The sequence below is a fragment of the Empidonax traillii genome, unplaced genomic scaffold (genome assembly GCF_003031625.1).
Source record: "Empidonax traillii isolate 1590-97213 ecotype Southwest subspecies unplaced genomic scaffold, ASM303162v1 scaffold148:size1803964, whole genome shotgun sequence".
Lineage (NCBI taxonomy): Eukaryota > Metazoa > Chordata > Aves > Passeriformes > Tyrannidae > Empidonax > Empidonax traillii.
In genome coordinates, this window is record NW_020955341.1 from 981209 (window position 1) to 994696 (window position 13488).

The 13488-nt window shown below is 40.9% G+C and overlaps 1 protein-coding gene across 1 annotated transcript in view; it reads left to right on the plus strand.

Annotated features, from left to right (window-relative positions):
- SCUBE2 (signal peptide, CUB domain and EGF like domain containing 2) overlaps window positions 1–13488 on the plus strand; it is a 40786-nt gene that overhangs the window by 12408 nt on the left and 14890 nt on the right. The window contains exons 6-16 of the mRNA XM_027884546.1: window positions 60–176; window positions 1021–1110; window positions 2778–2894; window positions 3888–4010; window positions 5560–5676; window positions 7978–8100; window positions 8567–8683; window positions 9302–9388; window positions 10107–10211; window positions 11448–11603; window positions 11963–12166. Of these exons, the coding sequence (XP_027740347.1) occupies window positions 60–176; window positions 1021–1110; window positions 2778–2894; window positions 3888–4010; window positions 5560–5676; window positions 7978–8100; window positions 8567–8683; window positions 9302–9388; window positions 10107–10211; window positions 11448–11603; window positions 11963–12166 (1356 nt within the window). The remainder of the gene's footprint in view (window positions 1–59; window positions 177–1020; window positions 1111–2777; window positions 2895–3887; window positions 4011–5559; window positions 5677–7977; window positions 8101–8566; window positions 8684–9301; window positions 9389–10106; window positions 10212–11447; window positions 11604–11962; window positions 12167–13488) is intronic.

Here is a 13488-nt window from a genome sequence, read left to right on the forward strand (position 1 = left end):
TACTGTCTTTCAAAGATGCTGGAAGTACTTGTGAGATGTGAAATATATTTTCTTCCTAGTAACATGTAATCATGGAAATGGGGGCTGTCAACATACGTGTGATGATGCTGATAATGGGCCTATTTGTGGATGTCACCCCAAGTACATCATGCATGTGGATGGGAAAACCTGCCTGGGTCAGTATACGGTGGAGTTTGCTGTTGATGACCAACTCTAAGATGGTGTGAGGTTACTGTGTGTTCATGATTAATGCTCCTCATAATAGTATGGCTAGAAAGTGTCAAGGAATTCAAAATTAAGAAACCTGCTAGTGCTGGGTCCAGACAACTTATGCTTCTCTATGTAAGCTGCTACCTAATACTATTGCAGCCTGCAATTATCACTGGCCCCTCTGAAGCACAAAGCCTGCCACTAACCAAAGAAGACTTACTTCCTTCCCTCTAGGATATTTTAGGTGCAGTTTCTTGTATAGCATGAGCCAGAGTGTAACCAAGGAAGGCATCTGTTAAAACCAGAACTCTGCAATCAATTAATGTACAATTTCTGCAAAGCAGTTATCCAGTAAAGAAAGTACTTAAGATTTATACTCTTCCAGTCTCTGGAAGAGTTTGTTGTCTGTTGATTGAAATCAAATGCTTAGACGTAACTGGCTAGTCCTTGTATTTGTCCATGATAGATGATGACAGTGTGCTCTTAAGAGAACAGTTCATGACAGTTCAATTAGTTCTTTTATCTTGTTGCCGTTTACTACATCTGTGGCACATCTTTTGTTTTGTTAAGAATACTGAAGCAAACATGACTTTTAAGGCAGCCACAGAAGCAAAGTATTCTCATGGTTTTGACTGAAGGATCTTCATGATTTTCATTATTACTTTCTTTATAAAAATAATCTACTTCTGCCTAGTCAGTACTGGCTGTCTCTGATGATGCAGCAGTTTGCACGTGTGTACGTATCGAAAGTCGGATGAGGTTTCTGGTCAGGGTGCCTTTACTCATTGGCTTTTTTCACGTTCCTTACAGAGAGGGAAGAGGCTGCTGTTGAAGTTTCAGAGGGGAACACCACAGCAGCAGCTGATGTGGATAAGAGGGTGAAGCGACGGTTGCTTATGGGTAAAAGTGCTGATCCAAAATAATTCTGCTGTTTGTCGAAACCTTTTGGATCAAAGAATTTGTGTGGGTTTGGTGTTTTTAAAAATTTTTTTATTTTAATCATCAACTCTGGACTGATTTCTGCCTTTGATGCTTCACTCCCTCTTAAGGAAATAATATTATTCCATAATGTGTTAAAAATTATGTACATTATTTGTGATGGTCAGTGGGGGAGTATCAAGAACTTGCCTTTGGGCTGTGTCTGTGTGCTGCAGTGTATAGTTCCATGGTTCTAATTCACCATGGGAATGTAGTACAACCCTTTCTGTGCTACAGTTTTAGCCCTTTTTTTAGCCTAGATGATGGAGGAAGCAGTGTTTTACCTGCTTCTCTTCAACTGAAAGTATGCTTCTGTGTGGAAGAGAGTTGGGCCCAGTAGTGGATTGCATTTAGAAGGACATGTTAGGGTGCAAGGCTGTCTTATTATTCCTAGAGGTGTTCCCATCTGGCCCAGAATGCTAGTCTCTAGGAGTCTGTCACTGCAGGGAAGGCACTGACATGAGAAACAATCACTGTCTTCTCAGGGCAGCTGGATCAGTGGATGTCCACCTCTCGAGAGCCCTTTCTTCATGTAGCCAGGGTGATTTACTGTGCTTATTGGCACTTACTGCTGGAGTGGCATGGAGGCTGAGAAAGAAGCCACCAAAAGTGTAGGGCTAGCCCTGAGCTCTTGAGTCCATGTTCAGACACCTAAATAAATACCCTTGTTTTCCAAAAAAAAAGACATAATTTTTGTGGAAAGAAGAAGAAAGAAGATGCACTCTGTCTTCCTTGAAGGCTGGACACAGCCTCCCAATAAAATGTGAGATGAGAGACTGCAAGGGAATAAACCAGTAAATTATCAGAACCTGAGAATGAGTGGCACATGCTTGATGCTGCAGAAAACTAGGATATAGAGCTAGAAAGAGAGGATTTCAAAAAGCAGACATAAAAAATGTTCTTTGCAGCTCTCTCAATCAGTATGTGCTATATAAAATTGCATTTGTCCAGCCAGTGATAAGGTTGTTAGACTGACTACAAGAGGATAGATGCCAAAGAGTGAGTTATTTCTGTTTAGCTGGATGTGAAGAACCGTGTTTTAGGGGTGTTCATTAGAGAGTTTGGTGAGATTTAGACACAGTTTGCATAGGGGGAACTTAGGCCAACAAACCTCGGTTGAAATGGCAAAATGGCACATGGGCTACCAGTGTGGGTGTAATCCACTATGACTGGGGGCACGGGTAGGATGGGAAGGTGTGTTGGGAGGGATTTAAGAAAAGTGGTTTACTAGTGTGAAGTATAATCAAGTGTCTGAGCATGGGTGGGAAGTGTCAGAGGATCAGCCAGGATTCAGGGTGGGAATAAGGCGACAGACTGACAGTAACAGATTCATCATCAAGGAGCAGGGATTTGCATTTAAGGACAAGAATACCCAGAGGACAATATCTTAGGTTGTAGAGTCTCCGCACAAAACCTGGAAATAGCTGAGGCAGGGGTTTTGCCAACACATGTATTTAGTAGCTGCTCATGTGCACTACACTAAATGTGTTCCAATGGCAGTGTGCTTGGAACTGTGCTTTGTATCACATGTGTTTCCTGTTACCATTATAATATCCCTGAGCAAACTTCAGCTTTGTCTTGTTGGCCAGAAACGTGTGCAGTGAATAACGGCGGCTGTGATCGCACGTGCAAGGACACGTCGACCGGAGTTCACTGCAGCTGTCCTGTGGGATTCACGCTCCAGTTTGATGGCAAGACATGTAAAGGTGAGTTTTGTGATTGTAGACCTGTGCCTACCAACGCCTTGCTGTAAGGTGTTAATCTCCAAATGAGGGTAGTCCAGAGGGAAGCCAGTGCATGTGTAATCTGACCAAAGGGAGGGCTGCAGCCAGGGTAGAGGTGTGGTTTCCATCACATCAGGTGTATCACGTGCAGAGAATCTCTTCTGCTCTGCCCTGCCCCTCACCACTTCCACCTCTCATGCCAAGATGGCCTCATTTTTCACAGGTGAGGTTTGGTAGAGGTAATAAAGGCCTGTGGTGAGGTAGAGGTCAGTGCTGGGAGAAGGAGGCATGTAGGTGCTTACAGGTATACAGTGCAATAGTCTGCTGTTTCACCCGCAGTTGGGTATTAGAACAGTTTGTAAGTAAATATCAGTGGGTAAATAGGGGTGTGTTTTATAAATATATACTGGTCCAGCTGGCTCTAATGAGAGTACTGGCAAGGAGCAAAGGGACAGTTAGGTTGTATATTAGAATATGTTTTCCAGTAATTAGATGTTAAGACTGTTCTGCTAAGCAAAAATGATGAAATCCCAGTGCCTGAGTCAATTAATATTAGATAAAGGCCTTATTCTAATATTGGCATGAAAAGGACAGGCTAGCTCAGGAAGTCTGTGTGAGATTTCTGCTGGGCTTACAGAGAGGAAATGGAGAGAATGTTTAAAATGCTAAAACCTTTTAGAGAGCGTTGGAGTCAAAGTGCTTCCAAACAGAACTTAGGGAAATGGTCTTTTATGAATACATATACCCAAATGTAACCGACAGCAGTATGTTAAATGAGAGGAAATAACACTGTCCTGGGACTGAATGGGCCAGATCCTTCTTAAGAGCTGGATCTGATCCTCCTTTTGTGGTACTCTCACTGGATTTTGTTTCTGGACTCCTCCAACCAACTGGATGTGACTGTTTCCTTGGTCTGGCGGTGGAAGTATGTTGAGTGCACTATGTTTATTTGTTGAAGTGCTTTTTTTGTTACAGATATTGATGAATGCCAGTCCAATAATGGAGGCTGCGATCATTTCTGTAAAAACACTGTTGGCAGTTTTGATTGCAGCTGCAGAAAAGGATTTAAATTATTAACAGATGAGAAGTCTTGTCAAGGTATGTGCACTGGAGAGACAATAGTAGAACAAAAGTAGGACAAATCAGCGTGGCTTGGACATCTACTACAATGATGAGGTGATAATGGACTCCAGAATAATTTCCATTCCTCAGTGTTGGATTTTTTTTCTTCTGAAACAGCTGTTGAGTTAATACAGTTGGCTTGATACTATTGCAGGAGATATGTTTAATGGCACAGTGAGCTATTATCAGGAAGTGACAGAGACAGCATCATATTAAAAACCTTTGTGCGAGGTTAATACTTCCCCCCGCCTTAATGATCTTAAAATAATTTACAGGGAAAATCAGACCATGTCTCCTGGTCCATCTTACTGACTGATTCACCATTGCAGTGAAATTATTTTTTCTTGATAGGACATTTCATTGCCATGAGTTCATTATTAAAGGAGAAAGATATAACATGTTCTATGAAATTATAGGCCTGGAGACAGACTGGAAACACTGTTCTCTAAAACATCATAGAGCATTTGATTTTGAAGATAATGTGGATTTCTCCTGTGAGACTTACACAGCATGTTTGCTTTGCTGTATAGTGGTTTGTACATATGGAATTAACAATCCTGCTTAAACTGCTTAAATGCATAAAAGCTTAAATATCAAAATATTCCGTTTTTGTGGAAAAGCTACAGTATGAAACGAGGTAATGTCAATCAGCCAAATGGTGAATTATGCCATTTCCTAGACAACTATCTGACATTAATGATTAATTTCAGGAGGCTGAACTGACCATCAGAAAGTAACTTTCACCTGGGTTTGTGCTGTATTCTTATCCTTTATAAATCAGACAAGGGAGGACAGCTATTTATATGGAGCAAACTTACTATATAAACATCATATTTTCAAGATATATTGTGGGGGTATTTTAGATGTAATTTGTTTATATATGTATTTTAAAGACTTACATCTCCCTTTTGTCCCTGTCACTTCTGTAACTTTCCCTAGACTGGTTTCAGAAGTGATATCTTGAAGCACGACAAAGCCGTGAAGTTGATATGAAAGTTTTTTGTGTCTTGCAGCATTCTTACATGGCGTGCATAACGTATTAGCACAGAGGTTTTAGTTTCTTTTGATGGTGTAATAAATGTTCATTCTTGGAGAACACGGTGATTTTCAGCAGGCTTAAATCAGACACTGTATGTTCATATGGAGTTAAAATTGTGGCCTTCGCTTTCATTTAGGGAGAAAAAGCAAAGGCAATACTTCCTTTTGTAGAATTCTTTTCTGTGTCGACTTTTCTAAACAAAATAAGAGTTTTGTCAGCAGTTTTCTTCTCTCATAGAAGAGAAATAATTCGTTTTAAACATAATTTAAAAAATGTAACAGCAGTTTTTGCGTTTGCCAAGAAAAAGCTTGTTTGGCAAGCTAAGTGCTCTTTTAAAAGTTGTCATTTCATTATGTTACATTGTTTGCTTCAAAAGAATTTGCTTGGTTTACATAAATCTGCACATCTCTGCGTCCAACTTTGTTGGCTCATCAGGGCTGCCTTGTCAGCCTGAGAGATACTGAGGCATCCCTTTAAAACCTGCAGACATTGATGAATGCTCCTTCGAGCGGACGTGCGACCACACGTGCATCAATCACCCAGGCACCTTTGAGTGTACTTGCAACAAAGGATACGCCCTCTATGGCTTCACACACTGTGGAGGTGAGTTATGGAAAGGCACCACAGGCTGTTGCTGATAGAGGGCTGTTGCCACAGGTCTGGTTATTGTCTGCGCAAGACGCAAGCTGAGGTGTATGTAGGAGGCCCATGGAGTAATTTTTACTCTTAGCCAGGATAATGAGACACGGCAAAAGTAGAAAATAATCCTGTTTATTTCTTTCTTTGCTCAAGTGATTTTACCTTCGCACTGCACGTGCAAAAACTACCTGTTGCTATTAGGACAAGCTGATAGGTTTTGCATTTGGATATGAAAACCCTAATTTGATACAATTTTCACATGCAGAAGTGTCAGTGAAAAGTCAGTGGAAAAGGATTTAAAGAGCAGGAAGCTCTGAATGACTTCTAAAATTATGGTTCTGCAGGTTGCCTTTGTGCATATGTCAGATCCTCACATGATGTAGTGGCCAAGATTAATACTCTTGAATCTTTTATGTCTTTCCTACAAGAACAGTTCAAGGAAATAGAAAGATGTTCAGAGAACCTTGATGTGTGTCAAATGTGAATATTTGTGTGACAAATTTCAAGATTTAATATAGCAGTAACTGGGACACTAAATGGAATTAAATTTGGTTTATATAAGCTCTTGGCAAGACCTCACTGACTCGGTAAAACCTTACCAACTGGAACACTTGAGACATCTCTCTGTGCTTGCTCTGTTCTACCCTCTGCCTCTACTCTCCTCTGCCTCCTTGCAAAGGAGATTACAGGACTACAACATCACTATGTTGTATCCTGATGAACATGGGAACTTGACTGGATAAGGGATAACACTGTTGATGTGCTCTACTTGCAAAAAGAAGTCTGTTCTCATGAATTTTTCTGGCTTAATTCAATTTCTTATGGCCACCAGAGAGGGAAAGGAACTGTAATTTTGCTGTAATTTTGCTAATTGGCCTTTTCTTATTCTTGGGCAGAAGATGTTAATCCTCATACTGTAGTAAGTGTCAAGGCTGTGTCAAAGCTGGTAGGAATACTGAGTATAAACCTTTTGACCTCTATAGAAGAAGTCAATAAACACTGGAGGTTGCATGCAGCATCCTGACAAAAGGTTAATGAAAACCAAAGATTTGGGCTGATTTTGTAGTATCTTAGGCAGCAGTACAAGTTTAAGGTGTTCCCTTCTTTCTCCATTATTCCTACCCTTGCTGTCTAAGTTCAGTTAAGAGGATATTTTCCCCCAGATTCAGATCAGTTTTGTAATGTGTTTCACAGTGTTTTCTAACAAATTGTTCCTTAGAGGATACTAAGGGGGAAACAAGTGGCTGGGGAGAACAGTGACAAGAACTCGTTATTACCACTGAGAAAATTGTATGTAGAAGCAGGTACCCTCAGTTGCACAAACTTCATGGGACTTGTGATAGGTTTCTTGATGGCAGCTTTCTAGGTCTATGTATAATTGCCATAAAGCTACAGGAGACAAGTGAAACAGTCATGGGGGTGGATCTGAGCAGCAAAGACAGAACTTTGCATTTCCCATTGTTGAAATTCATGAGATTCCTATTGACCCAGTTCTCCAGCCAGGCAAGGTCCCTCTGAATAGTGGCACAACCATCTGGTGTATCGGCCACTCCTCCCAGTTTTGTGTCATCTGCGAACTTACTGAGGGTGAACTCTTGTCCCATCATCCAGGTTTAATCAGGAGGATAAATAGTATTGGCCCCAGTATTGACCCCTGGGATAGAGCACTAGTGAATGGTATATTTTGCATCAGCAATCAAGTTTGCACCAAGGGCAATATGTTGTGTTGCCAGTGGTTTCTCTTCCTATTGGCATTTATTGGGCGGGACAAGGCCCTAAAATTGGATAATTGGCCAAAAGGGACAATGGTGACACAATGTCTGCCCACAGAGTCAAACCATATTCCACAGTAGTTGTATCTGTCAGAGCACTTGGAGAATCAATGAGTATGAATCTTGTCTGTTGTCTGTGTTTATTTCAAATTAGAAATACTAATTAAGCAAACACAGTACAATGCATATTTGATTTGACCTCCTTTTCTTGGAGTTAATGTGCTATCATATTGCTGAGGCTGGATGTTGTTTAATTGTGAAGTTTAATGACACAGTTAGCATTTCCCTTTCACCAGCATTTGGTCTATTTTGAAATTTATCACAGCATTTCCAGGAAGACAAACTAGTTCAAAATGGGTGTCTAGATAGCATTCCTAAAGTCTTTTCCATACTCTACTAAGCAGTGCCTCTGTACATGTTTACCTAGAGGAGTTAGAGTATAGAACTTTGGGAAGAGAAACTTTTTGTAACTATTTTTACCTTTCCTCCGTAGATATTAATGAATGTAGCATCAACAATGGTGGTTGCCAACAGCTGTGTGTGAACACGCAGGGAGACTATGAATGCCTGTGTCACTCTAACTACAAGTTACACTGGAATAAAAAGGATTGTGTTGGTAAGGTGTCCAGTGAATACATTTCCACTCCTGGTGTGTGTGAAGGCCATATGGTTACAGTCAAATCTGATGGTCTGTCCAGTTTAAGTGGTGTGAGTCATTGTTCCCGGTATTCTGCTTTGCTTTTTAGCAAGGCATGATGGTAATGATGTTGAAACTCATAAAAACAAGCGAAAAACCAACCCCAAAAACAGGAGATACTTTGAGGGATTTTGGTGCTTTCTTTCCTGTGCTTTTATCCAGCTCGTTCTTCTATTTCCTTTGGTTTCTCTGCATGAGAAGGTTTGCTTATGATAAAGGAAATTGCTTAAGTGATGTCATCTTCCAGTGATTTTATTTTGCTTTGATTTTCTGTCTAAGCAGCATATTAATTGCATGGGTGCTACAAAAGCAGCTGCTTGTCAATTTATTAGTAGGGTGTAGGTAGATGTTTTAATTCTGTGAGTATTTGTTTTATCTTATTTAGAAACAAAAGGTCCCTTGCCTGATAACATGTCACCCAAGGTATTGCTGCACTGCATTAAGAGTGGTGGGAGTGATAGATGCTTTTTAAGCTGCTCTCCGGATGTCCAGGTGTTTTCTGGTAAGTCAAAACTGACCAAACCAAGCATGTGATTCTGTAGAGAGTGTCAGTGGGGCAAATATCCTAACTGTCATGGAAACCCCAAGATGGAGACAATCAGCAGGGATCTTTCCTCTTTCACTACAGATAATATAAGTCTACATCCCTGACAGCGTCCCAGGAAAGCCCCTCTTTCCTTGTCTTTTATAACCACTCTACCCTCAGATTCCCTTCTCATGACAACTGTCTTTTTGGAGCTGGGGAGGACAGGGCAGAATTCTCCGTTCTCCCTGGGCCATTCCTTAAATGGCTCTGAGAGCCACTGCTGAATGGGGCGAAGGCATTCCAGCCCTGTGTGGGGTCTGGGATTTTGCCTGTGCAGCCCCTCCATCCCACAGGACACGGCATGGGGACTCAACCAGTGCTTGTGGGACAAATGCTGTTTTTCTTCCTGAACCATTTAAGTGTCTTAGAAAGAGACAAGCTCTAATACAGAGTATTTTATGAACAACATTGTTAAAAAAGGTGAAGGTGATGATGCCGATCAACAAATTAAAAATGTCTTTCATACTATAGGAGCCTTCAGTCTGTGCACTGTGCCTATGCTTTTATTCTCTGTCTGTCTGGTCTGTCTGTTAGGAACACAAGATGCCTACACCCTCACCTGTGGCAGGTCATCTCAGCTTAAGAAAAAGCAGCAAAATACAAATGCTTCCAGCTGGCTGGGTAATCACAACATTTACTGTTGCATGGTTTGACAGATTTATTTTTGTTGATAACTGTGAAATAAAGGTGTTTCTGTTGACTTTCTATTTTCCCTTTCTATTTTACTCTCTCTGTTTTTATTTCCTCATCTTCATGATTGTTGTTCGTGATTGCAGCAGAAAATTCCCCTTGTGCTGCTTCAATCAGGATCACTCAGACTAAGACTTAAAAATAAAGAAAGAGATCAGTAGTGAAATAAACAGCCAGACAGGGAGTGTTGTGCCTCTTTTGAGGCATCCAGAGTGGGGAGTGTTGGCAAGATACAATATGTTTAGATTGAACTGTTGGATGGTCAAGTTTAGAAAGCATTTACAGCTAAACAGATAAGATGTGCTATTTTACATAGACATAAACTATTTGCTGAACTGATCTGGAGTATCTCCTTTGATTTCAGCTAACCTTTATTTGATTTACCCAATAGCAGATCTGAACTTGTTCTCATTCTTCTTCTCTTTTTACTTTTTTAAAATAAAATTCACCACATTTTGTTCCAGTTCAAATTATGAACCAGCTTCACAGCAGGAGGGATATGGCATGTCTTTAGGTTTTCTGTGATGACTGCTTTTCGCTTTATATCAGTGCATTGTTTTATGTCATCATTGTGATGATATGACATTAGGGTTATCTGAATTTTCTATTCCTTTTTTAAAAAATAACATGTCATTGTTTCTTCCTGAAGATGCTTCAGCCATCAAGATAAGTGTAACCTTTAAATTAAATGAAAGAAAATGTAGTTTGAAAAAGACTGAGATGTTTCAAGAAGGTCTGGAACAGATGATACCAGGTATGAAAATAAAAATGCAGGTAAGCAGGTTAGAACCATAGCTCAGGGGTTATCAAGTGCTTTCCAGATATGAAGTACACCATAAGCAAGGCATAGAGGACTAGAGGAGGCTTTCTGCTCTTCACTGACTTCATGGATCGTGCTCCTTCCCAGCCATGATTCTTGCAATAGTTATTTCTGATCATAGGACTTCCTTGTGGCATCCCTACAGTCTTGCTAGGAAAGCCCTTCTCCCTTTTTGTTGTAACACTGGCAATAAATTCTCAGTAAAATCAACCACTCTTTTCTTTCTTTTGATTTCTTCCTTTTCTTTTTTCCTTTATCTTTCTGTCTGTCTTTTCTCACCTGCTCCTTACTGTCTGATGCCTCACTGAAGAATTTCCTGACCTTTTATGCTGAGTCTACTGTCAAAGGGTTATTCCTCTTTTCTCGTTTTCCTTTTATACTTCAGCAGCCCCAGATGGACACAGTGAGGTCAGCTCTTCCATCTGTTCCAAATCAGAAAGTACAGTCTGTGAATTTACAAAGTAAGCAGAAAATGTGAAGTACATATAAAAAAATAAAATCAAATAAATGGAGCTGGGAAAAGGAGTAATTAAACAGTATGATGAATCGGTGTGTCTGATTGTTTGTCCTTAGCAGAGTAACAGCGAGAAGCTACCCTAGATGCTCAGGGAAGAATTATGTAGTCCAGAACCAAAGCTTATTCTGGGTGTTTTCTTTAACTAAATAATATTTCCTCATTGAAGCCATGAAAATGGTCTCCAAATGTCCTGTGCACACAGCCACTACTTAATTTAAACACCATTATAAGCTGATGTGTTTTTCACATGCTTCATATGTGTACAAAGTTTTTCCCCTTGAGTAGCCTGCCTGATGTAGGCAGTGTCATGGTTTTAAGATGCTTTGCATAGTGCAAAGGCAATTCCTTAGAACCTGGTAGCAAAGCCCGGGGGATGTGGTCTGAGCTCTGCAGCCAAGCTCCCATCCTAGTGGTGACTCAGACGGGCTGCAGTCCCCCAGTCCCAGCCTGGCAGCACATCTGTAGATGCACAGGAGTCACGATTCTGTGTGAGGGTACACCAGTTCAGAAACTGGCCAGACTTTGTTTACCGGCATGTGGGGTCTTCCTTTCCTCTTCTTTAACTCTTCATGGTGACGTATTTGCTGAGCACTGGTGAATGTTCAGTAACATAGCCGGCCAAGCTTTTGCTTCCTTTAATTTTGTTCATACAGAGAGACATAATTCAGTAATGGAGAGCTTCCACTATGTAAACCTAACATGCAGCTCTGGCAAGAAAGTTCATGGAGCCCTCAGTAGACTGACAGCGACTAGAGAAATTGTTATCACTGCGGACTTTGAGCTTGAAACGAGCCGAAAGGAGGTGACAGGTTGGTTGGAAAATAATCCAAGGTGCGGTTTGAAGCTTCTTGCCATTTGCTCCTTAATTTCCGTATTTTTCACTTCTATCTGTATGCAAAATGGTAACAAAAAGTATCTCCTGTTTTGAAAATTAATGGTTCGGAAAGAGTGAGGAATGGGGATAGTTTCAAAGATTTAAGATCTGCCCACGGATTGAAGTCTTGCAGTCTGAATAATTTTCTTCCAGCCCGGTGGTGTAGTCCTTAAGGATTTCAGACTTGTTCACGGAAGTGTTTTCTCGGTGATTTACGTTGGTTGGTGTTTTGAATTGGGTGGGTTTTTCTGTGCATGGTCACTTATAGCAGCTTTCACCCTTGATGGTTTTCAGACACGTGTGATGTGCGCTGTGCTCGGAAGAAGACTGAAAAGAGGTTCCGTAAAACCATTCGAACCCTGCGGAAAACAGTCAGCAGGGACCAGTTCCGCATCCGCCTCTCTGGCATGGACCACGAAGTGGCCAGAAAGTCTCTCAGGCCCTCAGAGCCACAGCAGTCCTGTGGTGCAGGACACATGCATCTGGGTAACAGATGTGGTAAGTTATGTGTGAATTAGGAACAAATCATCACGTGTGTTTTACTGTTTTGCTCAGGTCTGGTGAGCTTGGGCGGATCATGGGATACTTGTCCAGGAGGGAGGAGGACTTCACTGCGTGTGAAGTGGGTGTTACTGTTAGTGTTGCTGAGATGTCTCTCTATGTATTTATTGTTGGCAATTGCTGTGTTACAGAGTAGAGTAAGGGCTCAGTGCATTGCACCTTGTTACAGCTGATGTATAGCCTGCAGTAAGCTCCAAGGTAGAAATCGTGGGAATAACATCAGGCACCAATGGCCTTGACATCACCAGTGTTATTTTTAAGACTACATTTAATATTCATTGTAACACTATGTTTCTGAACTTGTGCACGTTTCATCTCTCCCTTGTCCCAAAGAACAGGCTGTGCAGAATTTGATACAGTCACATTCACTTTGCTCATTAAGCTCTGAGTCCCAGAGAATCTTCATGACTGAGTTATAAATTCATGGGGAATGGGGGTTTTATAGGCCAGTACTGAGAAAAGTCTTAATTATCATGGTACTGGAGGGCACCACCATAATGCAGTCCATAATAAGTGCTTCCAGAGCACAAAAGTTAAGGAGAGGGGTCAGATGTTACATCTTAACAGGGGCTAACAACCATGACAGCTAATTCAGGCTGCATGGGGTAGGCAGCATGTAGGTGGATTGTGGATCAGCAAGCCTTTAAAATGCTTGTCAGATTGAATTAGTGCGTCTTCCAGCAGCAACACATTTGGCCTAAGAATAGGTTTTCCAGTCCAGTTTTGCTAACTCTAGAAAAACTTGGATTTGTAGAACAGAAAAAATTGTTTAAAACATCTGTGCAAGCAAACAGGGAATTACTCAGGAATTCTGTCGGAAAAAGCTGTAAGTTTTCTTTTCCTTTTTTTAAATTTTTTTTCTTGTAACATTGCAATAAAGTCTGAAAAACTTCAGAAAGTTTACCAAGATGAGTTTATGTGGGTGTTTTCAAGCTAATGTGTTTGGTGCTGGAGGAAGACTTTGAAAAAATCTGTCTCAGTCCATCGTACAGAGCACAGTATGACTGAAAACATTTGTGATTTCATCTGGAAAAAACAGCAGTGAGTAAGCTAAAAATACTGCAGGTAGAGAAGGCAATGTGAGTTACAATTAGGAACTGGAACACCAAAGAAACACAATTTTTTTTAGGTAGCTGCAGAACCAGTTTAATGTCTCAGTACAAATGAGAAGCATACATGGTATTTCTGTGCTAGTTTAGAGAAAAAGGAAGCTTTTGGGGAATGCCTGCCTGGAAAACTGGTGTGGTGAGCATAAATAG